We start from the raw sequence: 20,080 nt of genomic DNA on the forward strand, positions 1-20,080 counted from the left end.
TGACTTTTGAACCGATATATTGATAATAAATATAACACAAATCATTTCTTCTTGCTCTTTTCTTTATTATTATTTGCTAGGACTTCTCCAGGGGCGGGGTAAGGGCGTTGCTGGTACAGCACCCCAGAAGCCGTGTTATCAGCCCTCGACTTATTGCTCTCCAGACCATCACTCCACGTTCCCTGGGGGATATCCGAATACGCGGCCGGATCCATGGGGTCTATAATATCCTCCCGCCTTTTCTTCCTCCCGTGTCTATCCTCCTTCCTGTGTCTTCGATCATCTCTGTCCCTATCCCTCTCCCTCCTATCCGAATGTTTGTAACTCCTGTCATCATCATCAGAGTCATTATCGTCTGACCCTTTATCAGACTTGTCATTTTCCGCCGCTAAAATCCGTTTCTCGCGCAATTTCGCCGCACTTAAGGTCTTGACCGATTTAGGGTGTCTCGGCGGCAGCCACGAAACCAAATCATTTTCCATATTCCAATAGTAGTAGCGTCCCCTGAAACCCAATTTGTGTCAACTTCCTCACATTTGGTCCTACAATACTTACAATCCCTTATCAAAAACTTCAGTCCAACTGTTGGGCAAAGGGTACCTAAATAGGAGTTTTTGCATGTTACGCATGTATCGAGGGTCGGGGGTTAAAACGCCCTTCCAATGGGTCTCACACCAGTAGGTGCATTCGTGATAAATGTTGCTTTTATTGGGGCAAGTCGACCAACCTTTGAAGTTGCGTTTCTTTGATTGTTCGTCTGATTTCTTGGCTAAAATTGGGAAAATGAGTTAGTGGTACATTTTGCATTGGGTGGCTTACAAGCTAATAGCCCTCTTTTTGCTAAACGGGCCGCTAAAGCCGATGGTAGAGGCATTTTAGTGATTTGTTTCAAAGAACAAGAATATTCTATTTCTTTGATTTGTTTGTAAATATAACCTCAAATGTGACATAACCTCAACTCTCAACTGTCGGTAATGACAGCCACAGGCCCGGATTCGAAAATTTCTATCCCATAATAGTTGTTAATTAATAAAATGTTATTTTGATTACTGCTTTAACTTGAGTTTAGCATAGAAATCCGATTATAAGTCTTTATTATTGAAAAAAATCGATTGATTTTACTTTGGTGGACAGAGTCGGATTTGGCAACTTTTAAAAAGGGCTTGGAAAAAATTAAATAAAACGACTTAACATTGTTTGTCATATTTGTATTTAGTGAGATATAAATTACAAAATTAATAATAGGATTGGCTGTAATGGAACAAAATGTACATGTCTACTATAAAATAAAATAGTTTTTATTGTTTGGATGGTTTTTAAAAATTGTTCTATGTACAGGACAGATTACGCAATAACTTAAACTAGAATGAAGTGCGATGTAATTTAATTTCTTTTCTTACTCTAAAACAGAATTCTTTGAGATCTGACATGATGGTGAATCAAGAATATTGCAGAAAGGAATCACAATTTTCCCATTAAAAACTGTAATAAAATAAAATCTATGTAAACAAGAAGAACGCTTATCTAACTTCACCGTCCACAAGTCGGTAAATTAACTCTGAAGAAGGCATTAAGCTCGATGAGACTGGCCAAAATAAGAAAGATGGCGTACATCAACAAACAAATCCGACCGACTCTCTTATCTAATCGAAATTTGTTTACGGCAAAAACCAGGTAAAGCAGAAGTAGCGATGACAAAAGGGAGATGGCGCTGTACTCAATTCCGGCCGAATTTATCCCCACCTAAAATTTAGTTTTGAAAAATGTGGTAAAATCAAATATGGCGAACGGACCCAATGCTTTCCTGCAATTGTCGGCATAAATGTAGCTTTGATAAACCAGGGAAGACCCAAACAGAGTAAAATATCAAAAGTATTGGAACCAATCGAGTTGCTTATGCCCATCGAACCGTGTCCTTGAAACAGTCAAAGTCACTGAAGGCGGGAAGTAGACTTTACTTACCTTGTTTGGCAACAATGACACTCGAAACGGCTTCCGGAATGCTAGTTCCAGCGGCCAAAAATGTGATTCCCATCACGGAATCTGGGATTTTTAGAGTGTCCCCTGTTTAAACAATGATTGTTTTAATTATTATATTTAATTACTATTCAAATTTTACCGATGATTGTAATCATCCAAGCGACAACATACGACAGGGATCCGATCCAAATAATACACATAGTGAATGTCAAGGGGAACCATTTCTTAAATCTCGGTTTCTCACAATCGGGAATTGTGAATAAAAATATCAGATGGATGGGCCACGTGATAACCCATGTGAATTGGGTGAATGTGCTTCTTCCAGCCGGCCATTTCCACAAACAGTGTGGCTCATCTTCGACCATATTTGCCGTTTCGGTCTTTTTCACTTCTTCGGCTTCGATTTCCGGTACTTTGATGGAACCATTGAGATGCGATGGTACTATCACATGTTCCACAACAGGTCCGATGTTTTCCGTGTTGTGATTATCACTGATATCTTTAATTTCTTTGTTGGATTGAAGCGGTAAGTGGGCCTCAGCCGCCTCTGGGAACAAAAATTTAGAACCAATCTCTTGTATGTGCAAAAACGGGGAAACAGTGCTGGCAAGGGCACTCACCTATTGATTGAGGGGAGGAATTGTGCGGAGCCTGTGCAGATTTGAACCCACCTAAAAGAGTGGTGCTTTTTGGTGGAAAACATTGAAGAAAATTTAAATTCTAAAGTGGAGTACTCACCACTAAAACACTTACCTCTAGCACACTTTTGAATGGACTTGTCGAAATACATTATAAGGATATACACTGTGTAGAGGAGTACCAAGGTTAAAGCTTCATACCATTCCACTCTTTCGTCGTGAATTATGCAAATAAGAATAGAAACAGTAATGCCATACGCCAAACAATCCCTAGTTAGTGGCCACCAATCCAAAGGAACCACTTTCACTCCACACTATCAAAACAAAATAATTTTTTTATTTTCCAAATTCGAAATTTACCAATCCTGCGCCGATGCCACAGCACGCTGCGACGGCCAGAATGTTGAAAACGGCCGATCCAACGATGGTACCAACGCCTATATCGCCCTCAGTGATGAAGGTACCGATGACGTTGACGAAAAGCTCAGGAGCAGAAGTCGCAGCTGCCATAAACGTCGCTCCTGCGACATCCGCTGACATATTTAGAGCTACGATTGATTTATTTTAATAAAAGTTCAATGTGGGGGTTTGATGGTACCGTGGCATATTTTTTCTACAGCCGGTACAAAAAATTTATCACAGACTACGGCCAAGGCGACGAAGAGGTAGAGGGAAACGACAACATGTACAACCACGGCCCCATCTTGTCTTTCCTTTTCGGTGAAAAAATCTCGAGGGAAATCATCAATGGCGGGTGGAGTACAATTAAGTCCTGCGGAAGGAGGCCGGATTAATGCAGTTGCAATTACTTTATCGAGAATGAGATGGAATGGCTTTATTTTTCTTTTTTCAAAAATATGTCAGAATAAAATAAATTATTTCTTCACAAATTCGACTTTTTTACAAATTCCCTCTCATTTAAAATATCGACACTGTATTTTTTGGAGAAAATTTATGGTTGCAATTTTGAGAGAAACTAAATTGTTCTAAAAATCATCCGAATGATGGTACGGTTCTTTTGAATTATTCTGTATACAGGATGAACAAAAATTATGAAACGTATAATAAGTGTACGGTTAAACTAATTGCTTTTAGTAAAATTTAATCAGTGCTGTAACATGAATAAAATACTTTTTTGCTGTTGAGTTTTGAATTTCTTTAAATGGCAACCTACTGAAATTTTTTGCGATAAAAATTGAATTCTATTTAGATAGTTTAAGTCGCAAACAAAATCTTTAAACATGGTACCAGTGTTTTTTTTGAAAAAATTTAGAATACCTTTAGGACCAGAGCTAACATGGCAGTTTAAATGCCTATCAGGGACGGACAAATAACAATTTTCAGTTTCTTGTAGGTTATTTAAGAAATTATAAGTGTAGCCTATAGACACGAGATCATTTTTTCGACAGTTTGCAAGTTAAAATCTGGTGTTTAAAATTTAATAGTTTAATGTTATTTTTCAAGGTTTATGACGGTAAATTGGTCACGCTATTCGAAATGAGTGAATTTCCTCACGAAAAAGTCATAATCCGGTATGGAGGTACCACCACCGGTTGTAATAATTTGTTAATTGAATTTAACTCGTGACTCCTTGAGTGCAAGTTCAACTCTATTGAGAGGTCATAACATCACCGTAATCAGAGTATAGAAAATATCGTCTGCTTTTACAATGCCAAAAGCTAAAACTAATCTAATAAAGCGCTGTTAAAAACTCCCTCGAAAATAAATACCATGTACTCGGCGATTATCTAATTTACCAGCAAGTTACGATATTTTTGATGTTGTAAACCGACGTAAATTGCGAGCCAACAATAGCCGGACGCTCCTATTTGTTTACCACCGAGTTCCTGCAATAATCCGGACAATAGAAAAAACTAATACGTCATCAATAAACCGTCCAAACCCATTAGGAAAATTCGGTCCTTGGAGCCGTTCACTCGGAGAAACGCCGATTAATCCCTACACTTACCCATTTCGAAGACAAGCAAACTAATGGCATTAGATACGCTCTGATACCCATACACTTAATTGCACCGATTATACTAAACAAGACGAATCCACGGATCGTTCAAGACTTGACGAAAAGTGGAAAAGTCGCGACGTACACTCTTTGTACCGCAAAATCAATGTAAACTGCATTTACGACGCGATTTGGGCCAAAGTGAAAGGAAATTGTTGGGAAAAATAGCAGCAAAGTCGGTTTTTTCATCGATTTAAAAAGCGAGTGTTGTAAGGACTGTTTTGGGTCACTGGTGGCTGCTTGGACTGTTGGTGCAACTCGAGAGCAAGTCGCGGTAAATCCCAAGCGGGCGAAAAAAGTTACACAATTATGCACTTGAGCGATGACTATTATTTTTCATTAGGATTAATTGGTAGCAATTTGGAATCAAGTCCGAGATTCTGTTTCGCAAAACAATAATTAAAAATTAAGAATTAGATTTTCATATAGACTGTTCTAAAATGAATTGGCAGCAAGTTATTTATATATTTAACTTGCCTAAACTCATTTGTCAATTGGGACTTAAAAATCAAGAGAAAAAGTAACTTTTCTTTTTACTGAGTCAGAATAATGAAGTTTTAGTTATAGATTTGCTCGTTTAAAATGAAGCAAAAAATTTTTTTCCTTTGCAGTTTTGGTGTAAAATCAAAGATATTTTTTTTTACCTCTTGTTAACTTAATCCGGGGACATACTGTACATTTATTTCAAATTTGTAAAAGAAAAATTAAAAGATTTTGAAAGCTATAAAGATATCTTTAAAATTTTGGCATAATTTAGAATGTCTTCCAAGATGTACCTCAGCCAAGTTTCGTAAAAATGTTAACTGCAACATGAAAAAGCAAAGGAGAAACAACTTACCATTACTGGCAATTGAGATTAACATTGCGAAATATACATATTTATAATCCTTAGATTAAATTTGGACAAGTTGATATTTAAAAAAAATGTTTTCATTTATCAATTAAGTATAAAAAAATTGAATCTTGCTTTTATAAACATACTTATTTTAAGAGATGTCTTCTTTCGTCGCTGCTAAAAATTGACCAATTTTTTTTCTTGATTCTAAAATAAATAACACAATAAAACATTCGTCTTATTTGAAGTTAACAGTTTTTTTAGAAGAAAATTATAAGACATGAATATCTCTTATTTGTAAACAATTGTTATCTTTTTTTATTCGAAATAATTAACTTTAAAACAATCTATTTTTTGTGGTGTACATACGTTGGGAAAAAATAAAATTCCAATTTTTGCTCCAACACAATATACCAATCGTTGCCAAACATACAAATTAATACATACCAGGTGAATAAAAACTATGGAACCAAACGTTTTTTGCTTAAACTATTTATTTTTTGAAAAAACTAATTGATGAGTGATAAAGTACTATAAAAATGTGATGATTTAACAAGAATAAAATTTTTCGAAATTTCCTTTTGTTTTTGAGTTCTACAAAAAAAAATATTTTTTTAAATGGCAACCCACTATAAAATCATTTTTCTCATAAAAGCTATACTCAAAGGATTACAACTAGCTACTTTATATTTAATTTTTTACATAAATTGCAATTTTGACAAAAAAAAATCGTATAACTCAAAAACTAAACAAACGTTCGTCCTGAAAATACGATCACATTTTTTATATTACTTTACTTTATATTAATTATTTTTTTCTGGAGGCAAATGATTAAAAATAAAACCGCTTGGTTCCATACTTTATATTCACCCTGTATATTTTTTTTATTTAAATAGTTTGGTGGTAACAATTTGGATTGTTACTTAGCAACCAGGATATTGAATGATTTTTTGTTGATTTTATGTTTTGTGATCGCACCAATTTGAAACAGATGTTAATACTTTATGAAATTTAGATTTTTTATAATATCATATCATTTGTGAGCTATCACCACTGGTTGAGTGCCCTGCCCGATTTGGCTTAAATTTTTCTCTGTTGTGAACTTATCCGTTAATTGGTGTGTTCCTTTTGGGTTGGTTCCCGATGTCGAGGCATCGAAATAAAAGACGCAGGCAGGCTCTTGTCCGTCAATCATCCACTTAGCAGTTGGAATTTTAAACGAGTTCTAATTCAGTTCACTGTTCACGAACGCAATACCGCGCCGAAATCACCATTTTTGGCACTGTTACTGAGAGGGTGGCGCGTGGTGGACGTGGTGGTGGTGTCGTGGGTGGAGGGTGAGTATTTACCTGATGCCAACGTTTCGAAGTCCATGTTGTTCCTGCTGCGACTCTTCACTCACTGATTTGACCCCCGCCCCTCTTATTACACTACTGCTGGTGACAATCATCTGCTCGACTGGACTCTAATATTGGGCACTTGCTAATGTCACTGCTGTTGTTGTATTGTACTCCAACTGGCTTATTGTCGATGCTCCGATTAGATCGTAAACAACCGACCTATCTGCATTTACGATGATTTAAACGTAGGTTGGACCGGCAAACGGTTTTTTAACACTTCTTCATCAATGGACATTCTTGAACATACTGAAAATTACACACCATCTTCTAACAAAGATATCTGCTCTAGCATTTTGCCAATTCTTTATCGGTTTCTACACTTTTCTGATCTGGATACAGAAAAAGTACTTATACGTGGCAAAATGCGGTCACTTATTTCTGACACCCACTGTATAGGTACTTTGACTTCTTTTTGAAAAAACAATATTTTAGTTTTGAAAGAGTTATAATGACAAAAATTAAACGAAAATATACAGGGTGTTTCAGAACTCACGTCCCAGAGAAAAATGCGAAGTAAGAAACGAAAAAAAATTATTACAAAATTCTATCTGTCAAAAAATTTGGACATTTATTTTCAGACATTTGACTTTTTTTATGTCTATKTATTCTTATTCTTGATGTTTTTCCATAATTATTCAATAAGGGAACAAAAGCTTTTTTTTTAATATTACCGATAATCTTGTATAGGTTTTTTATAATTATTCAGTAAAGATACCAGCCACAACATAACGTTAAACATAGTTACAATTCAGGATACAGCTTCTTGTTTTTCTCTGCTATAATTATTATAATGTATAATTATTTTTCCAATTAATAAATGAATAAATTGGGTCAAAATGCAAAATTTAAACCCCCAAACTTTCAAAATTTAGATACATGGATTTAATTTTTTAGACATTTTTTCATGTTCGTGGTGTGTCTCTGGGGAGCACGTTCTAAAACATCCTGCATTCAAACAATATAAATACTGATATCTTAGGCCAAAATCTAGACAAAAACGAACTTTTATTTCCACTTACTCAGAAAGATATCATTTTAATTATAGATTTGGTTGTTTTAGATTAAGCAAAAATGTTAAAAAAGTTTTTTGGAGTAAAATCAAGGATAAGATTTTTCTCATCTTGTATTCAATCCGGAAACATACTGTATAGTCTAAGCAAAATGAAGCAAACCTAAAGATTAAAGAATCGGAAAAGATTTTTTTATGTAAGGAGTTCTAGGCCAGAATCTTTCCCCAAATTATCTTTTTACACCTTAGGAAAGTTTTATCAAAGTGTCTTTATCTTTAAGAATTATTAAAAAATCACAGGGGCGCATCAACGCCAACTCAATAAATTATATATTAGTTGTCTAGACTCGATTTTAAAATTCTGCGAAAAATTAACTTTTTAGATCCGATTAACGTCTGAATTACTCATCTTTCGTTCCAGAGAGCAAGACCTCGTCAGATCGCGGATTCACGCTACTAATCTCTCTTTATATTTATAACAATTTCAAGAAAGTGCGTTTCAATTTTAGCCTTATCTCGAGCACTATTTTTTGTTGTGCTCTTCGCTTTCTGAGATTATTTATGTTTTCTGTAATAACTTTTCCACTATTGATAGGTTTGTAGGTATAATCTCTTTTGATAAGACTATAGTCGAGTATTTATTGGATCACGACACTAATAGAGAGTTTACTTACTTTTGTCGCGTAGATCGAATCGCTTCGAATTAATCTAATCAGTGTTGTGCGAGATTTCAAAATAAATAATAAAGTGTTTCATTTGAAATATTGTGACTAAAGGTTAATAAAACCACAGCAAAAATTATTTTATACAATTTAGAGTGTCTCCATTATATTAGTTATATGATTATTTGATATTAATATTCTGATAAAAAATATGGGCATGTTGCTTAGGACTAGAAAAGTTGCCCTAGGGCTTAAAGTGATTTGTATTGTATCAGTGACTGCTACTTACGCCATTCTGGGAGCTTTATCCCGGAAACATAGGAGGACGGAAGAAGGTCCAGGATATGGTAAAATGTTTTTCAATTTTTGTTAATAACATTTGCATCATTGTTTTGATAGTAGACGTTTAATTGGACTGACCTTAACAAACGTTATCATTTTTCGGGGTTCTTATCGTTTCAAAATTCGCCAATACCTCAGTCTAACATTAAGAAATACCCCTTATTTTGCTTGTGAAAATTATATCTAATTAATGTTGGTTGAGTAATTTGTTTGTGATAATTAAAAAACCGCAAATTAAAATTTGATTTAACCTCCTGCTGTTCCGAAAGCGGCAAACTTTTATGGCTATTTTATGGAGCTGTTACTTGTGACCCACGACGATAAGACGCTCAATTAATGAAATTAAATACAACTGAACATTTTTTTAATAATTGAAAATGAATTAGCATTATTTGTGGACGCAACCACTCTAGATTTCTACGTGATTGCCGATAAGCCGCTTGACTTTAGATTATATTGTCTGTAGTAACTTGAAAAAATATGTCAATTATTTGTTGAAACATTACACAATTTTGGTTTGTTGACAATGGGGCGGATACAAAACTTTGGAAAAACACCAGATCGAGGAGAAAATAACAATCGCGAGGTTACTAAGGTTAATGGAAAGTTACAGTAACTTAAAAATAGCCGGCCGATAAGGATTCAATGCCTAATCAAATAAATAAAAACTTCTGCTCTTAGAAAATATTCCGACTGGCCGCCACTTGCTCGGCCTCATCTCCCCCTTCAACTGCACCCCCGCCGCCATCAACGAGTTTCCCCCCGACGGCTTCAGCCGCCTCCAGCGGCAAAACGGTTGGATTGTCCTTCACGTCCTGCTAGCCTGCTACTTATTCGTCCTTCTTGCTGTCGTCTGTGACGATTATTTCGTCCCTGCCATTAAAAAATTCTGTGATAGTAAGTCGCTCATTCCAACGTTACGACCCTCTGACTCCTATTTCAGGCTTAAACATGCGGGAAGACGTCGCCGGAGCCACTTTCATGGCCATGGCCAGCTCTAGTCCGGAGTTATTTATCAACTGCGTCGGCACTTTCGTCACTCAGGGCGACATCGGCGTTGGTGCCATCGTGGGCTCAGCAGTATTCAATGTTCTGGCCGTTCCTGCATGTTGTGGCCTTTTTGCCAACATGGTGAGTTTTGCAAAAGTTGAGCCAAGGCAGGGGAAAAACTGGGAGATTTTCAGGTGATTTATTTGGATTGGTGGCCGATCAGTCGCGATAGTATGATGTACGGGATTTCGGTTATTCTGCTGATTAGTTTTCTCCAAGATGGGAAGATTTATTTGTATGAAGCGTTTGCACTGATTCTAGTTTACGTTATTTATATTTTGAGTAAGTTGAAATATGGAAAAAAAGAGGAACATCTAGTGGGGTTATACTACTAAACACGGTGATTCAAAAAAATCAGACCACCGTGTATTTTCTGCAAAAATGAAAGAATTTGCTACACGGGATGACACTTGAAAAGAATAAAGTTTGTGTTGGTCGAAAATTTTGAGAAAAAGAGTAAAATTCAATAGGCCCTATGGAGTGATTGTCACCCATCATTTTTTATAGTCGAATAAATGCCCTTTTAATAAGCATTGTTTTTTTGCAAAAATTAAAAAATCGCTACGTGGAATGATACTTGAAAAAAAAGTTCATGTTGGTAGAAGAACATTTTGAAAAAAGGAAAAAATTTAATAAGACCCTATAATGAGTGATTGTCTCCCTATTATTTTTTTTACAGAGGAATGTCCTTTTAATAAGCTTTGTTTTCTGCAAAAATGAAAAAGATTTACTACACGGAATGACACTTGAAAAAAAAATTGAGAAGAAGAAAAAAAAATAGTAAGGCTCTAAAGAGTGACTGTTACTTTATCATGTTTGACACTCAAACGCCCTTTTGATAAGCTTTGCTACACGGGATGCCACATAAATACAGTTTGTGTTGGTATAAAATTTTGAGGAAAAGAAAAAAAATTAATAAGGCCCTAAGTAAATGTCTAATTTAAACAATAAGTAAATGTCACTTCACCATTTTTCAATCGAATGTCCTTTTAAGCAAAAAAGTAAACATTTTTTTTATTAAAATTAAAAAATTACAATTGAATGAATAGGTAAAAAAACAAATTCTTATAATGATTGAAATTAAAGAAATAAAATCCGGCTCAATGAGCTCCTTAAACAAAATTTTTATGTGGTAACAATGATAATAATTCAAGGAGCACAATTAAAAAGTTTCTGGTTCTCAGCTTTATTTTTCAAAAAAAAAACTTTTAGCTTTTTTTCTATAACTATGTTAAGTTTGCTTCTTTGGACACCACTTAATTTAGTTTTTTCTGACATTTAGTGGAGGTGAAGATATAATCGCCAAATTATATTTTTTTTATTTTTCTCTTGGAAGGTTTGTTAAATATTGAATATGATTACTTTTCAGTTTTTCTACAGTATAGTTGTAAAAGGTATAAAGATATATGCGCAAGTTTTATTTTAGATATGTATTTTGTTTTAATTAATTTCTACATTTTACTTATAATTTTGAAGGTTGGTTTAATTTAGCACCTCTTACTAATAAAACGCAAAATTACTTTTTTGTATACGCTCCCGAAAATAGCTTTATATGTATACGCTCCCAAAAACAACTGTTTTAGGAACTCATTTGAGTCCCTAAAATAAATTTTTTCCTGATTCAATAAAATAGTACGTAAAATGGTTATTTTAGGTACTCAGTCTCCAAAAACAGTTTTTCCGGACTAAAAAATAAAATTGGCTACTATGGTGGTGAAATTTTTTAAATTAATAAGAGGTGTGAATTCGTGTTTTGGGAGCTTTAACAAAAAAATGTTGGTTGTAACACGTACCTAAAACGTTTTTGCGGACTCATCTGCTATCTGCAACGATTCGTCCACAAAAACTGTGTTTTAGTTATTTACTTGTAACAAAAATGACTATTTTTGGGACTCATATGAGTCTTTTCCGGACTCAAAAAAATAGTACTTACCTAAAATAACCATTTTAGGTACTCAGTCACCAACAGTTTGTCCGTTCGAAAAAGTCAATTTAGTTACTATGGTATTCACTTTTTTTAACAAAAGAATGTGGTTTGTAACACGTACCTAAAACTTTTTGAGGACTCTCTGCTATTCCAGACTCGGCTTCGCCTTGTCCGTAAACAACATTCGTTTGCAAAATTTACTTGTATGTAACAAAAATATCTATTCTTAATTGAATTAATAAAAATTTACATTATGTAACAATACTAATAACAAATTTGCTTCTTAAAAAAGTTGTATCTGAATTTTTCTTTTAGTAATTTGTTGGTTGAAAATTGTTAGTCTTCGTCTTACGTATAAGTATACTTGGTTATTATAATTTTGAAGATTAACACTGGTTATGAAAAACATTTTATTACGACGCCTATGAACAATTTTTTTGAATAGTAAACATATGTTTAATGTCAAAATCCTGTTTTTTTTGACGTCAGTTTGCCACCAGATTTGAAACAAGCTCTACTCAAGATCGTTTTGAATCATGTTGTATATTGAGCTAAATTAAAAATGCAAAGTTTTTTGCGACTTTTTTTATAACAACAAATTGCGGTTGTTTTTATAACAACCAATATTATTTGGAAAATGTTGTTTCAATGTCATACCTTATATTTTTATCTGCGAAACAATGCAAATTATACTGGGTGGAAAAAATTGCCAATACGTTAACGGCATATTGTTAAGACCAGACTAACCTGAAAACTTTTAAAGAGATTTTGCTTCCTTACATCCTGAAGCAGTTAGTTCCTGGAGCACGCCTTGGAGAAATGTTTTTTTTTTAATAATTCAAAAAGTAATTATTTCCACTCTGTGTAACAAGTAAGGAAAAACTATAAATAAAATCATACATGTTAAAAATTTATTCTATTTTACGTAACAGCTGCATTACTATACAGGGGGCGCCAGAACTCGCGCCCCAGAGGAAAATGCCTTATAAATTAAGATACCAGGAATATGGAAAAAATGTTAAAAAAATTTTATCTATAAAAATTTCGAAGTTACGAGGGTTTAAAGTTTGCACTTTGACTCTATTTATTTGTGTTGGAAAAATAATTTTCTAAGTTTTTTTGCTATAGGCTATTAAAAGAGGAAACAAGGAAGCTGTAGCCTAAATTGTAACTCTGTTCAATGTTATTTGTGGCTTTTATTGGCAAATTTTTTATACCTTTACTAAATAATTGTAAAAAAACATATACAAGACCATCAGTATCATTAAATAGACATAAAAAAATGTCAAATGTCAAAAAATAAATGTCAAAATTTTTTGACAGATAGAATTTTTTAAAAATTTTTTTCATCTTCCTGGTATCTTATCTTACTTGAAATTTTTCTCTGGGGCGCGAGTTCTGGCGCACCCTGTATATTGTTAGTCTATTGCCCGTGCTAGATGTTCCATTTTTTCGTCGAGCAGTATAATGTATCATGATCGGATTTTTTCAGTAATGTTTTTCAATAGTCCTTTAATGAGACTGGCAAATTCATTAGTGAGTAAATGTCGCCGCAAAGGCCACTACGTGGAAATAATCGCCGAAACGACTCCCTTGCTGACCAGAGGGGAGGAAAAAAACGGAGTCAACGAGATTCTAGAAACCGAGTTTACTTTAAAAGACTGCGAAGATCTGGGTACGTCTAAAAATACTTTACGGTTTGTTTGTGTTTATTAAAATTCGATTCAATAGTAATGAAGGTCAATTTTATTAATTTTTAAATGCCATCATAAATAAATTTCAGAGGAATCGACCAAAATCTGGGAATGGCCGAGTGACCACTCGAGGAAGGGTCAATTCTGGTGGGTCATGACCTGGCCGATATCTTTTCTCTTATATTTAACAACCCCCGATTGCCGAAAATACCCTCGACTTTTCGTTGTGACGTTCATTATGTGTATTTTTTGGATCGGCGTGACCTCTTATGTGATATCCTGGTTGATTACAGTCATCGGTAAAAAATACGAAAAGTTAATCAAACAAATTTATAAATTTTTTATAGGTGATACACTAGATATTCCCGATTCTGTGATGGGTCTCACGTTCTTAGCGGCGGGAATGAGTGTACCTGAAGCCGTATCTAGCGTAATAGTTACAAATCAAGGTGAAATAACATATAATCAAAGTTTTCAAACTTATGAATGTTTTAAGGGTATGGATCGATGGGGCTGAGCAGTTCGATCGCTTCCAACACTTTTGATATTCTGCTATGTCTCGGATTGCCTTGGTTTATTAAAACGGGGTATTACCCTAAAACGCCGGAGAAACGCTACATTAAAATCAACTCAGCTGGGTTAAGTTACAGCGCGATTTCATTACTTTCCACCCTTGTGCTGTTTTACCTCAGTGTGGCTTTTAATAAGTTCAGGTGAGATTGTCGATCAAATTTTTGCTTTAAAATCACAATTTATTTGCAGGCTAAACTGGAAAGTGGGTCTGACATGTCTTTTGATGTATATTGCGTTTCTCACCTTGGCATCCCTTATCGAACTAAACACTTTCTTCCCGGTGAACTTACCCACATGTGATCGATAAGAAAAAAGATGTTTTAGTATTAGCCATCGACTGATTATTCGTAGAAACTATTACAAAATATTTTACTTTTCTTTACTACATTTTTTAAAATAAATATATGAAAAGTTTATTTGCTTTTTTATCTCCTTTTCCCACAAACAATAAAAAAGCCGATCAATAATAAAGTAAATATCTCGTCGTTAGTACAAAATATGTAAGAAAACGTTCTTCCTCTTATTTCGTTATTAGACCACAAGCTCTGCTTTTTAAATTATTATATTTGTCCAGAATTGTTTGGAAAAATATTACAAAACTGTTGTACTTTGAAAACGGATTCTTTTCGTGTGAAAGCAACGTAAAAACTACAATTTATAGGGAAAAGCAAAAAATATAAAATGCGTCTATTTTAAATGAAGGTCATGATAGTGCTGCAATATACGAGCAATTGAGAAACTAGAAATACTGTAATACAAGTTGCATACTGTTGTTATTTTGTTTTCATTTATTTATAACTCACGATATGTTGAATTGCTAAAATTTGAACGTCTATATTGTTTTTGACTGTAAGTAATTACTAATATTTTCTATTAAAAAATGTACTAAATCTAATTGTTAAATTTGCGCTGGCTTAAATTGACTCTAATGTTGCTTTTTATTTGGTAATTATTCTATCAACGAGTTTAAAACTCTAGCATAATCCCTTACAAAAAATACTGCAAAGTTTTATTGCAAAAATTTTCTAATCTTAAAATGAGAATCAGAAAAACTCCAAACAACCATAACATGTTTTTTGGCGAAAAGTAACGAAATTCATTTAAAAGTTCGATGCTAGGTCAGGTTCGAATGTTTTTGTTTCAGTCTCTAAACAATAACAAAAATAATATTGGAAATAACACAACACACAAAATTTTGGCCAAATGTTAGATGATATTAACAATGAATGTTACAAAATATATTTTTTAAATGTTGAAATATATTTTTGTTGCTATTATTACTTTGTGATAAGATCTGTGTAAAATAAAATCTTTCATCACTTGTCCTAGTTAAGATTTAGTTGAGTTTTTTTATAATATCGTTTAACTCACTTTGAATATTTCATTTACGAGTAGGTAAGACTATTTTTTCATTATTTGTGTTACTGGATTTGTACCTATCATTGTATCAATGTTTGTACACACGTTTAAACATATTGAAAAACTGCTTCTTATGTATATTTAAGTATTTGTACAAAAAATTCCAAATGTACTACTTAGTATTTTTAGAGGTGCAATACGAAGAAAAAGTGAATATATTTTTATCAATTTTAATATAAATAAGTACCATTAGGCATATCTACGTAAGTAAAAAATACTTAATTAAAATTGTCGAGCGATTGTTTCCAAGGTACTATATAAATTTAACATTTTAAATCTTTTACTCTATTTTATTTTTTAACACCCCTAGTGTGTTCACTTGGCATTAAAACAAGATTCCTAGTCACTATTCGTATCTAAAGTACCAACGAAATGTGCATATTTAAAAAAGTATATTAAACTTAAAAAAACTTTAAACAGTTTTCAGCTAAGAAGTATGTAAAATAGAAATAAAATTCATTGCGATTTTGCTCAATTTTGCACTAAAAGCTTTATATTTTTGGAAGCAAGAAGATATCGATTTTTCGCAACCAGGTGTTCAAATAAACCAAAAAAATTTGTTTATTTAAATTATTAACATTTCCTCGTTGGCATCTATTTCATACACAACACAGACTACGTCTCATTCAAAAACACGTTTTTTTCCAGAAATGGTATTAAATATTGTACTAAATCGTAAACATACTTTTGCTTGTTATCAACATTTGTTGAATAGCAATTTCCCCAACTGTTTAAAACAGTTGTAATTTTTTTCGAAATTGTAATTACTGTCCGATAAAAAGTTAGTCATTGTGTTTGTAAAAACTATAAAGACATCAGCTTTGCAGAATTGACAGTTCTTTGTTTCTATCACTAATTTTATCAGACACATTTCGTAAGTGACTTTTCTCTAACTGTCGTCTATTTTGATTTGTCAGAAATTTGGAATTTTTGTCTAACCAAACGATAAACCTTTTAGTTCATAATGATTAAAGATTTCTTCTTTACTTTATCTCAGACTTCAGAGTGGGGAGATTTACGATTATCACTCATATCAAATCGCAACAATAATCTTAAACGTTAGTGTAATTGTTCCTAGTGTCACACCACAGATAAAAAATTCGACTGAGCGGACCTCAAGATGTTTTTCCACTTCTCACGGTCAGTTCCACTCTTTTCAAACCCCCAGCTTTCGTCCTGTCCACACAAGTCAAAGTTCAAACTCCCCATACGCTATCACCCGAGCTTCTTATCAAGTGTCATAAAAGTACAATAAATCAAGTTCGGTTTAACCGCATTCAAATATATTGACACATGTCTGGATCGGAATTGCACTGCATTCAATAATTTTATTTGTTTAGGCAATTTGAACGTTTGCACTAAATGGATTAGCGCGTATGAAGGATCATGATTTGTTATTGTGATTTTTCAACGAAGAAAATTGAATCGAATTGTATCGAAAGAGATAATAACAATGTAAACACTTTTAACTAGCACTGACCTGTATTGTTCTTAATTGGATCAATGCGATTTTGAAAATTGAAAAAAATGTTGTTTTAGGTTGTAGTAGGAAAAATGAACAGTTTCGCCAATCCTCCCAAGAACATTCATCGCAATAGTGGCAGTTGACATAATTTCAAGTGATGAAGACTTTAATCTGTGTGATAATCCTAGTATTTTGCTTAGGAATTGTGGCAGCAAATGGTGAGTAAACACTCAAATCTTTGAAAAAATAGAATCACGGATGTTTGCGGAACCATAAAAGTGTAACAACAATGTCTTACTTCAATTAAAATTCTGAAAAGCTTCATTAATCCCCAAGGACGACATATTTATTAYCATATTTTTAAGACGTGGAAAACAGAGATATCCGCTTAAATTCTAAATAATAAATGAGACAGAGGGATGGAATTGTCATTATTTTATTGATTCTCAGCCAGAACATCGTAGGTTCTTTACCAAAGCAGTTGTGCTAATTGGGAAATCCCTTTCCAGACACTGAGACGAGGAAGCGTCACAGAAGATACATAATTTTGTCACGGACGAAACTGAACGCCACTGAAGAATGTTCCAGTTCTTCGGACGACTTTCTTACCTTATTCACCGAAGCTCAGGTCGAAAAAGGAGGAATTATAGTTGTCTTCTGTATCGGAATCTACTGTTTTACTCTTCTCGCAATTATATGCGATAATTATTTCCTACCATGTGTGGAGAAAATCTGCGAAGCATTGAACCTATCTCATGTAAGTAATAATAATTGTTTCATTTGGAATTTTGGAATAATCTTAAGATTAGATTAACTACTGAATGAAATAGTTGGCCTTAATTTTGCAATACTGTTTGTTTTCATTTTGTTAGATATTATAGATACGAATCACTAGATATTTTTCAATCTGTAATCACCGCTGAAATTATTATAGCCAGACAACTCGATTAATTATTTCTAAACACTATAACTTATTAATTGATTCAATTTTTTTTTGTTTATCGATGAATAATTTTCAGCTTTTATTACTTCATRAATAATGAAATTATCTGAGCAGATAAGATGATTTATTTTTTATCAGATATAGAAAAAAATTATAGTTTTATTTTGAATATCGGAGATAACTCATCGAACTTAAGTGCTTTGTGACCCAAAGAATCACTTTACGAATCTATACCCAAAATGGAAAGCAGATGGATCTAAAAATCAACATTATCTAAGCCTAGATACGATCACGTACGCTGAAGTACTTCATCGTTACATAAATTTATTCCAAAATTCGTATTAGGGACTCGAATGTTTCATAACTTCTGAAACCTGGATAGTCAAAAAATGAAAATATTTAGTAATTTGTTTCATACAGGTGTTATCGTAAATGATAATAATTAAAAAAAACAATAAAATACAATTTTAAAATTCTATAAAAATTGAAATCCAATTTTCCTGATGAACTCCACGATTCAAGGATCAAAAAAATTGTGTTTACAAAATTATTAACTAAACTTTGAACAATTCTAAAGTAAACGCTTCCCTGTTTCTAAGCAGATCTCGTTTGATATTATTATTGCAAGCTGAATGCACCGGTAAATATTTGGAATAGTTTATGATATTAAAAGTATAGGAATTTCTCCACATAATTAAGCACTTTACTTAAATAAACTATCAGTATAATCTGGTGAAAACAAATTTAATTACAAGTAATAAGAAAATCTGATTAGATTAAGATCTGAATCTAAGTGCGACCCAAAAATTATATATTTTTAATGTATTGTTATTATTGCAACAGGAAATTAATGTTTCCAAACAATTGAAAAAATAATTTCATTAAATTTGTTTCGACACTTGAAGAAATTAATTAATTAAATTTTGTAAACATTTGTTATCGACTTCGAAATGTTTGTTTTTCGAATTGACACAACTTTGTGTTAATTAATTATTCGTTTATAAATAATTCAAAAAGTGATATTTTTAGGACGTGGCAGCGGCAACCTTCATGTCGGTGGCGACTTCAACACCTGAATTATTCGTTAATATAATCGGGACTTTTATCACCGAATCAGACATAGGAATCGGAACCGTCGTCGGGTCTTCTCTTTTCAATACTCTGGGAGTTGCGTCTCTTGGAAGTTTAGCTGCCTCGAGTGTACTTGAATTAATCGTTGCGAAACTCCCATTTTATCGTAATTTTTTAGCCGGTCCAACTTCACTGGTGGCCCATCAGTCGCGATGTTATCATTTACATCTTGTCAATTCTGCTATTGGTGAGCATCACATGGGATGGAGTGATTTATTGGTACGAAGGGTTGATTTTGTTCCTCGTTTATTTCATTTACTTCACGGTGATGTTTCAAAATGTGAGGATATCAAAGTTTGTGCTCAGATTGATTAAGAGGGACAATAAAATCAGCGATTGCGAGAAAGGGGTGACGCCGACGCCGAGGAGAACGAGCATTGCGGTGATTTCGTCGTATGGCTCTTATGCCGAAGAGCAGATTAATAAGTATACGGAGACGAAGAATATAAGCGAGACGACAAGTGAAGAAGGTAAATATTGGTCTTCTAGGAAAGAATTAGAGACTGCGGAAGGAACCCAAAAAGGACTTTAATTAAAGCTCCAGTTGTTTGTTTTGCGAATTCATAATAAAACATATAATAACCACGAGTTATTCCTTTTTTCAGTTAAAATTATGCGCTTTGACTAAAAAAAGTAATCAAATCATGCAGTTTTTAAACGAACATAACTTGTTTCTTTTTTTGCAACACAAAGTTTTGCTTTCCTATAAACTATTTATATTCTTTCGCATTCGTAGATTTTATAGTTGGAATATCCATTATCTAATATAATAAATCGTAACAAACTATTCAAATCATAGCTAGTTTTTTATTTTTTAGATAAGTTTTAAATCATTGCTTTCACGGGGATATAAAAAAATAAATTTCACGTTGTTCTAAAAGTAGAAATCTGTACATTTCTTTATTGTTTGATATGATTTTCATATAATTACACATTACCTAAAGTATATCTTACATATTTCTTTTCTTAATTATTTTTGTTTAATCTTTTTG

The 20,080-nt window shown here is 33.2% G+C and overlaps 4 protein-coding genes across 9 annotated transcripts in view; 2 read left to right on the forward strand and 2 right to left on the reverse strand.

Moving 5' to 3' along the window:
* LOC123013038 (polyglutamine-binding protein 1) lies at positions 1 to 966 on the reverse strand. The gene is made up of 3 exons (XM_044411335.1): positions 820 to 966; positions 556 to 769; positions 1 to 504 (listed from the first exon to the last, which is right to left on the reverse strand). The coding sequence occupies exons 1-3, from the start codon at positions 872 to 874 to the stop codon at positions 42 to 44; spliced, it is 732 nt and encodes a 243-aa protein (XP_044267270.1). The 5' UTR covers positions 875 to 966; the 3' UTR covers positions 1 to 41.
* Positions 967 to 1,193: 227 nt separating this feature from the next.
* LOC123012657 (sodium/potassium/calcium exchanger 3) lies at positions 1,194 to 7,183 on the reverse strand. Of its 2 annotated transcripts, none has more exons than XM_044410716.1 (10): positions 6,823 to 7,183; positions 3,217 to 3,390; positions 2,979 to 3,166; positions 2,734 to 2,932; positions 2,601 to 2,651; positions 2,120 to 2,527; positions 1,963 to 2,064; positions 1,794 to 1,915; positions 1,535 to 1,743; positions 1,194 to 1,482 (listed from the first exon to the last, which is right to left on the reverse strand). In XM_044410716.1, the coding sequence occupies exons 1-10, from the start codon at positions 6,845 to 6,847 to the stop codon at positions 1,476 to 1,478; spliced, it is 1,485 nt and encodes a 494-aa protein (XP_044266651.1). In that variant the 5' UTR covers positions 6,848 to 7,183; the 3' UTR covers positions 1,194 to 1,475. The 2 variants fall into 2 exon arrangements, with proteins under 2 accessions (XP_044266651.1, XP_044266652.1); XM_044410717.1 differs by lacking the exon at positions 6,823 to 7,183 and adding an exon at positions 4,588 to 4,950.
* Positions 7,184 to 8,528: 1,345 nt separating this feature from the next.
* Positions 8,529 to 14,544, forward strand: LOC123012559 (sodium/potassium/calcium exchanger 4-like). Its single transcript, XM_044410570.1, has 9 exons — positions 8,529 to 8,891; positions 9,568 to 9,783; positions 9,830 to 10,017; positions 10,071 to 10,218; positions 13,356 to 13,538; positions 13,647 to 13,856; positions 13,905 to 14,006; positions 14,054 to 14,270; positions 14,320 to 14,544. Exons 1-9 carry the CDS (start codon positions 8,756 to 8,758, stop codon positions 14,435 to 14,437), a joined length of 1,518 nt encoding a protein of 505 aa, XP_044266505.1. The 5' UTR covers positions 8,529 to 8,755; the 3' UTR covers positions 14,438 to 14,544.
* A 345-nt stretch (positions 14,545 to 14,889) lies between these two features.
* Positions 14,890 to 20,080, forward strand: part of LOC123012974 (sodium/potassium/calcium exchanger 4-like) — a 6,579-nt gene continuing 1,388 nt past the window's right edge. Inside the window, exons 1-5 of one of the 5 annotated variants that reach the window (XM_044411231.1) lie at positions 14,890 to 14,979; positions 17,089 to 17,232; positions 17,524 to 17,771; positions 18,987 to 19,157; positions 19,207 to 19,558. In XM_044411231.1, coding sequence (XP_044267166.1) covers positions 17,172 to 17,232; positions 17,524 to 17,771; positions 18,987 to 19,157; positions 19,207 to 19,558 — 832 coding nt within the window. In that variant the 5' untranslated portion in view covers positions 14,890 to 14,979; positions 17,089 to 17,171. Of the gene's footprint in view, positions 14,980 to 15,645; positions 15,753 to 16,337; positions 16,424 to 16,552; positions 16,690 to 16,749; positions 17,032 to 17,088; positions 17,233 to 17,523; positions 17,772 to 18,986; positions 19,158 to 19,206; positions 19,559 to 20,080 lie in introns of those variants that run through there. The other 4 variants (XM_044411232.1, XM_044411234.1, XM_044411230.1 and 1 more) reach the window with 4 other exon arrangements.

This window comes from Tribolium madens, unplaced genomic scaffold, assembly GCF_015345945.1.
Source record: "Tribolium madens isolate multiple individuals breed KSU strain unplaced genomic scaffold, Tmad_KSU_1.1 Scaffold_96;HRSCAF=242;Tcas5.2_LG5, whole genome shotgun sequence".
In the NCBI taxonomy this organism is placed as follows: Eukaryota; Metazoa; Arthropoda; class Insecta; order Coleoptera; family Tenebrionidae; genus Tribolium; species Tribolium madens.

Excerpts from the sequence above, each read along its gene's own strand:
- LOC123013038 (XM_044411335.1), bottom strand. The coding sequence starts at position 874 with ATGCCTCTACCATCGGCTTTAGCGGCCCGTTTAGCAAAAAGAGGGCTA. Across the intron at positions 770-819 it reads AAAAAGAGGGCTATTAGCTT|CCAAGAAATCAGACGAACAA; the intron begins GTAAGCCACCCA and ends TCCCAATTTTAG. Across the intron at positions 505-555 it reads GAAGTTTTTGATAAGGGATT|GGGACGCTACTACTATTGGA; the intron begins GTAAGTATTGTA and ends ATTGGGTTTCAG.
- LOC123012559 (XM_044410570.1), top strand. The coding sequence starts at position 8,756 with ATGGGCATGTTGCTTAGGACTAGAAAAGTTGCCCTAGGGCTTAAAGTG. Across the intron at positions 8,892-9,567 it reads GGAAGAAGGTCCAGGATATG|AAAATATTCCGACTGGCCGC; the intron begins GTAAAATGTTTT and ends TTCTGCTCTTAG. Across the intron at positions 13,857-13,904 it reads CTGGTTGATTACAGTCATCG|GTGATACACTAGATATTCCC; the intron begins GTAAAAAATACG and ends AATTTTTTATAG.
- LOC123012657 (XM_044410716.1), bottom strand. The coding sequence starts at position 6,847 with ATGGACTTCGAAACGTTGGCATCAG. Across the intron at positions 2,933-2,978 it reads GTGGCATCGGCGCAGGATTG|TGTGGAGTGAAAGTGGTTCC; the intron begins GTAAATTTCGAA and ends TTGTTTTGATAG. Across the intron at positions 2,528-2,600 it reads TTCCTCCCCTCAATCAATAG|AGGCGGCTGAGGCCCACTTA; the intron begins GTGAGTGCCCTT and ends TTTTGTTCCCAG.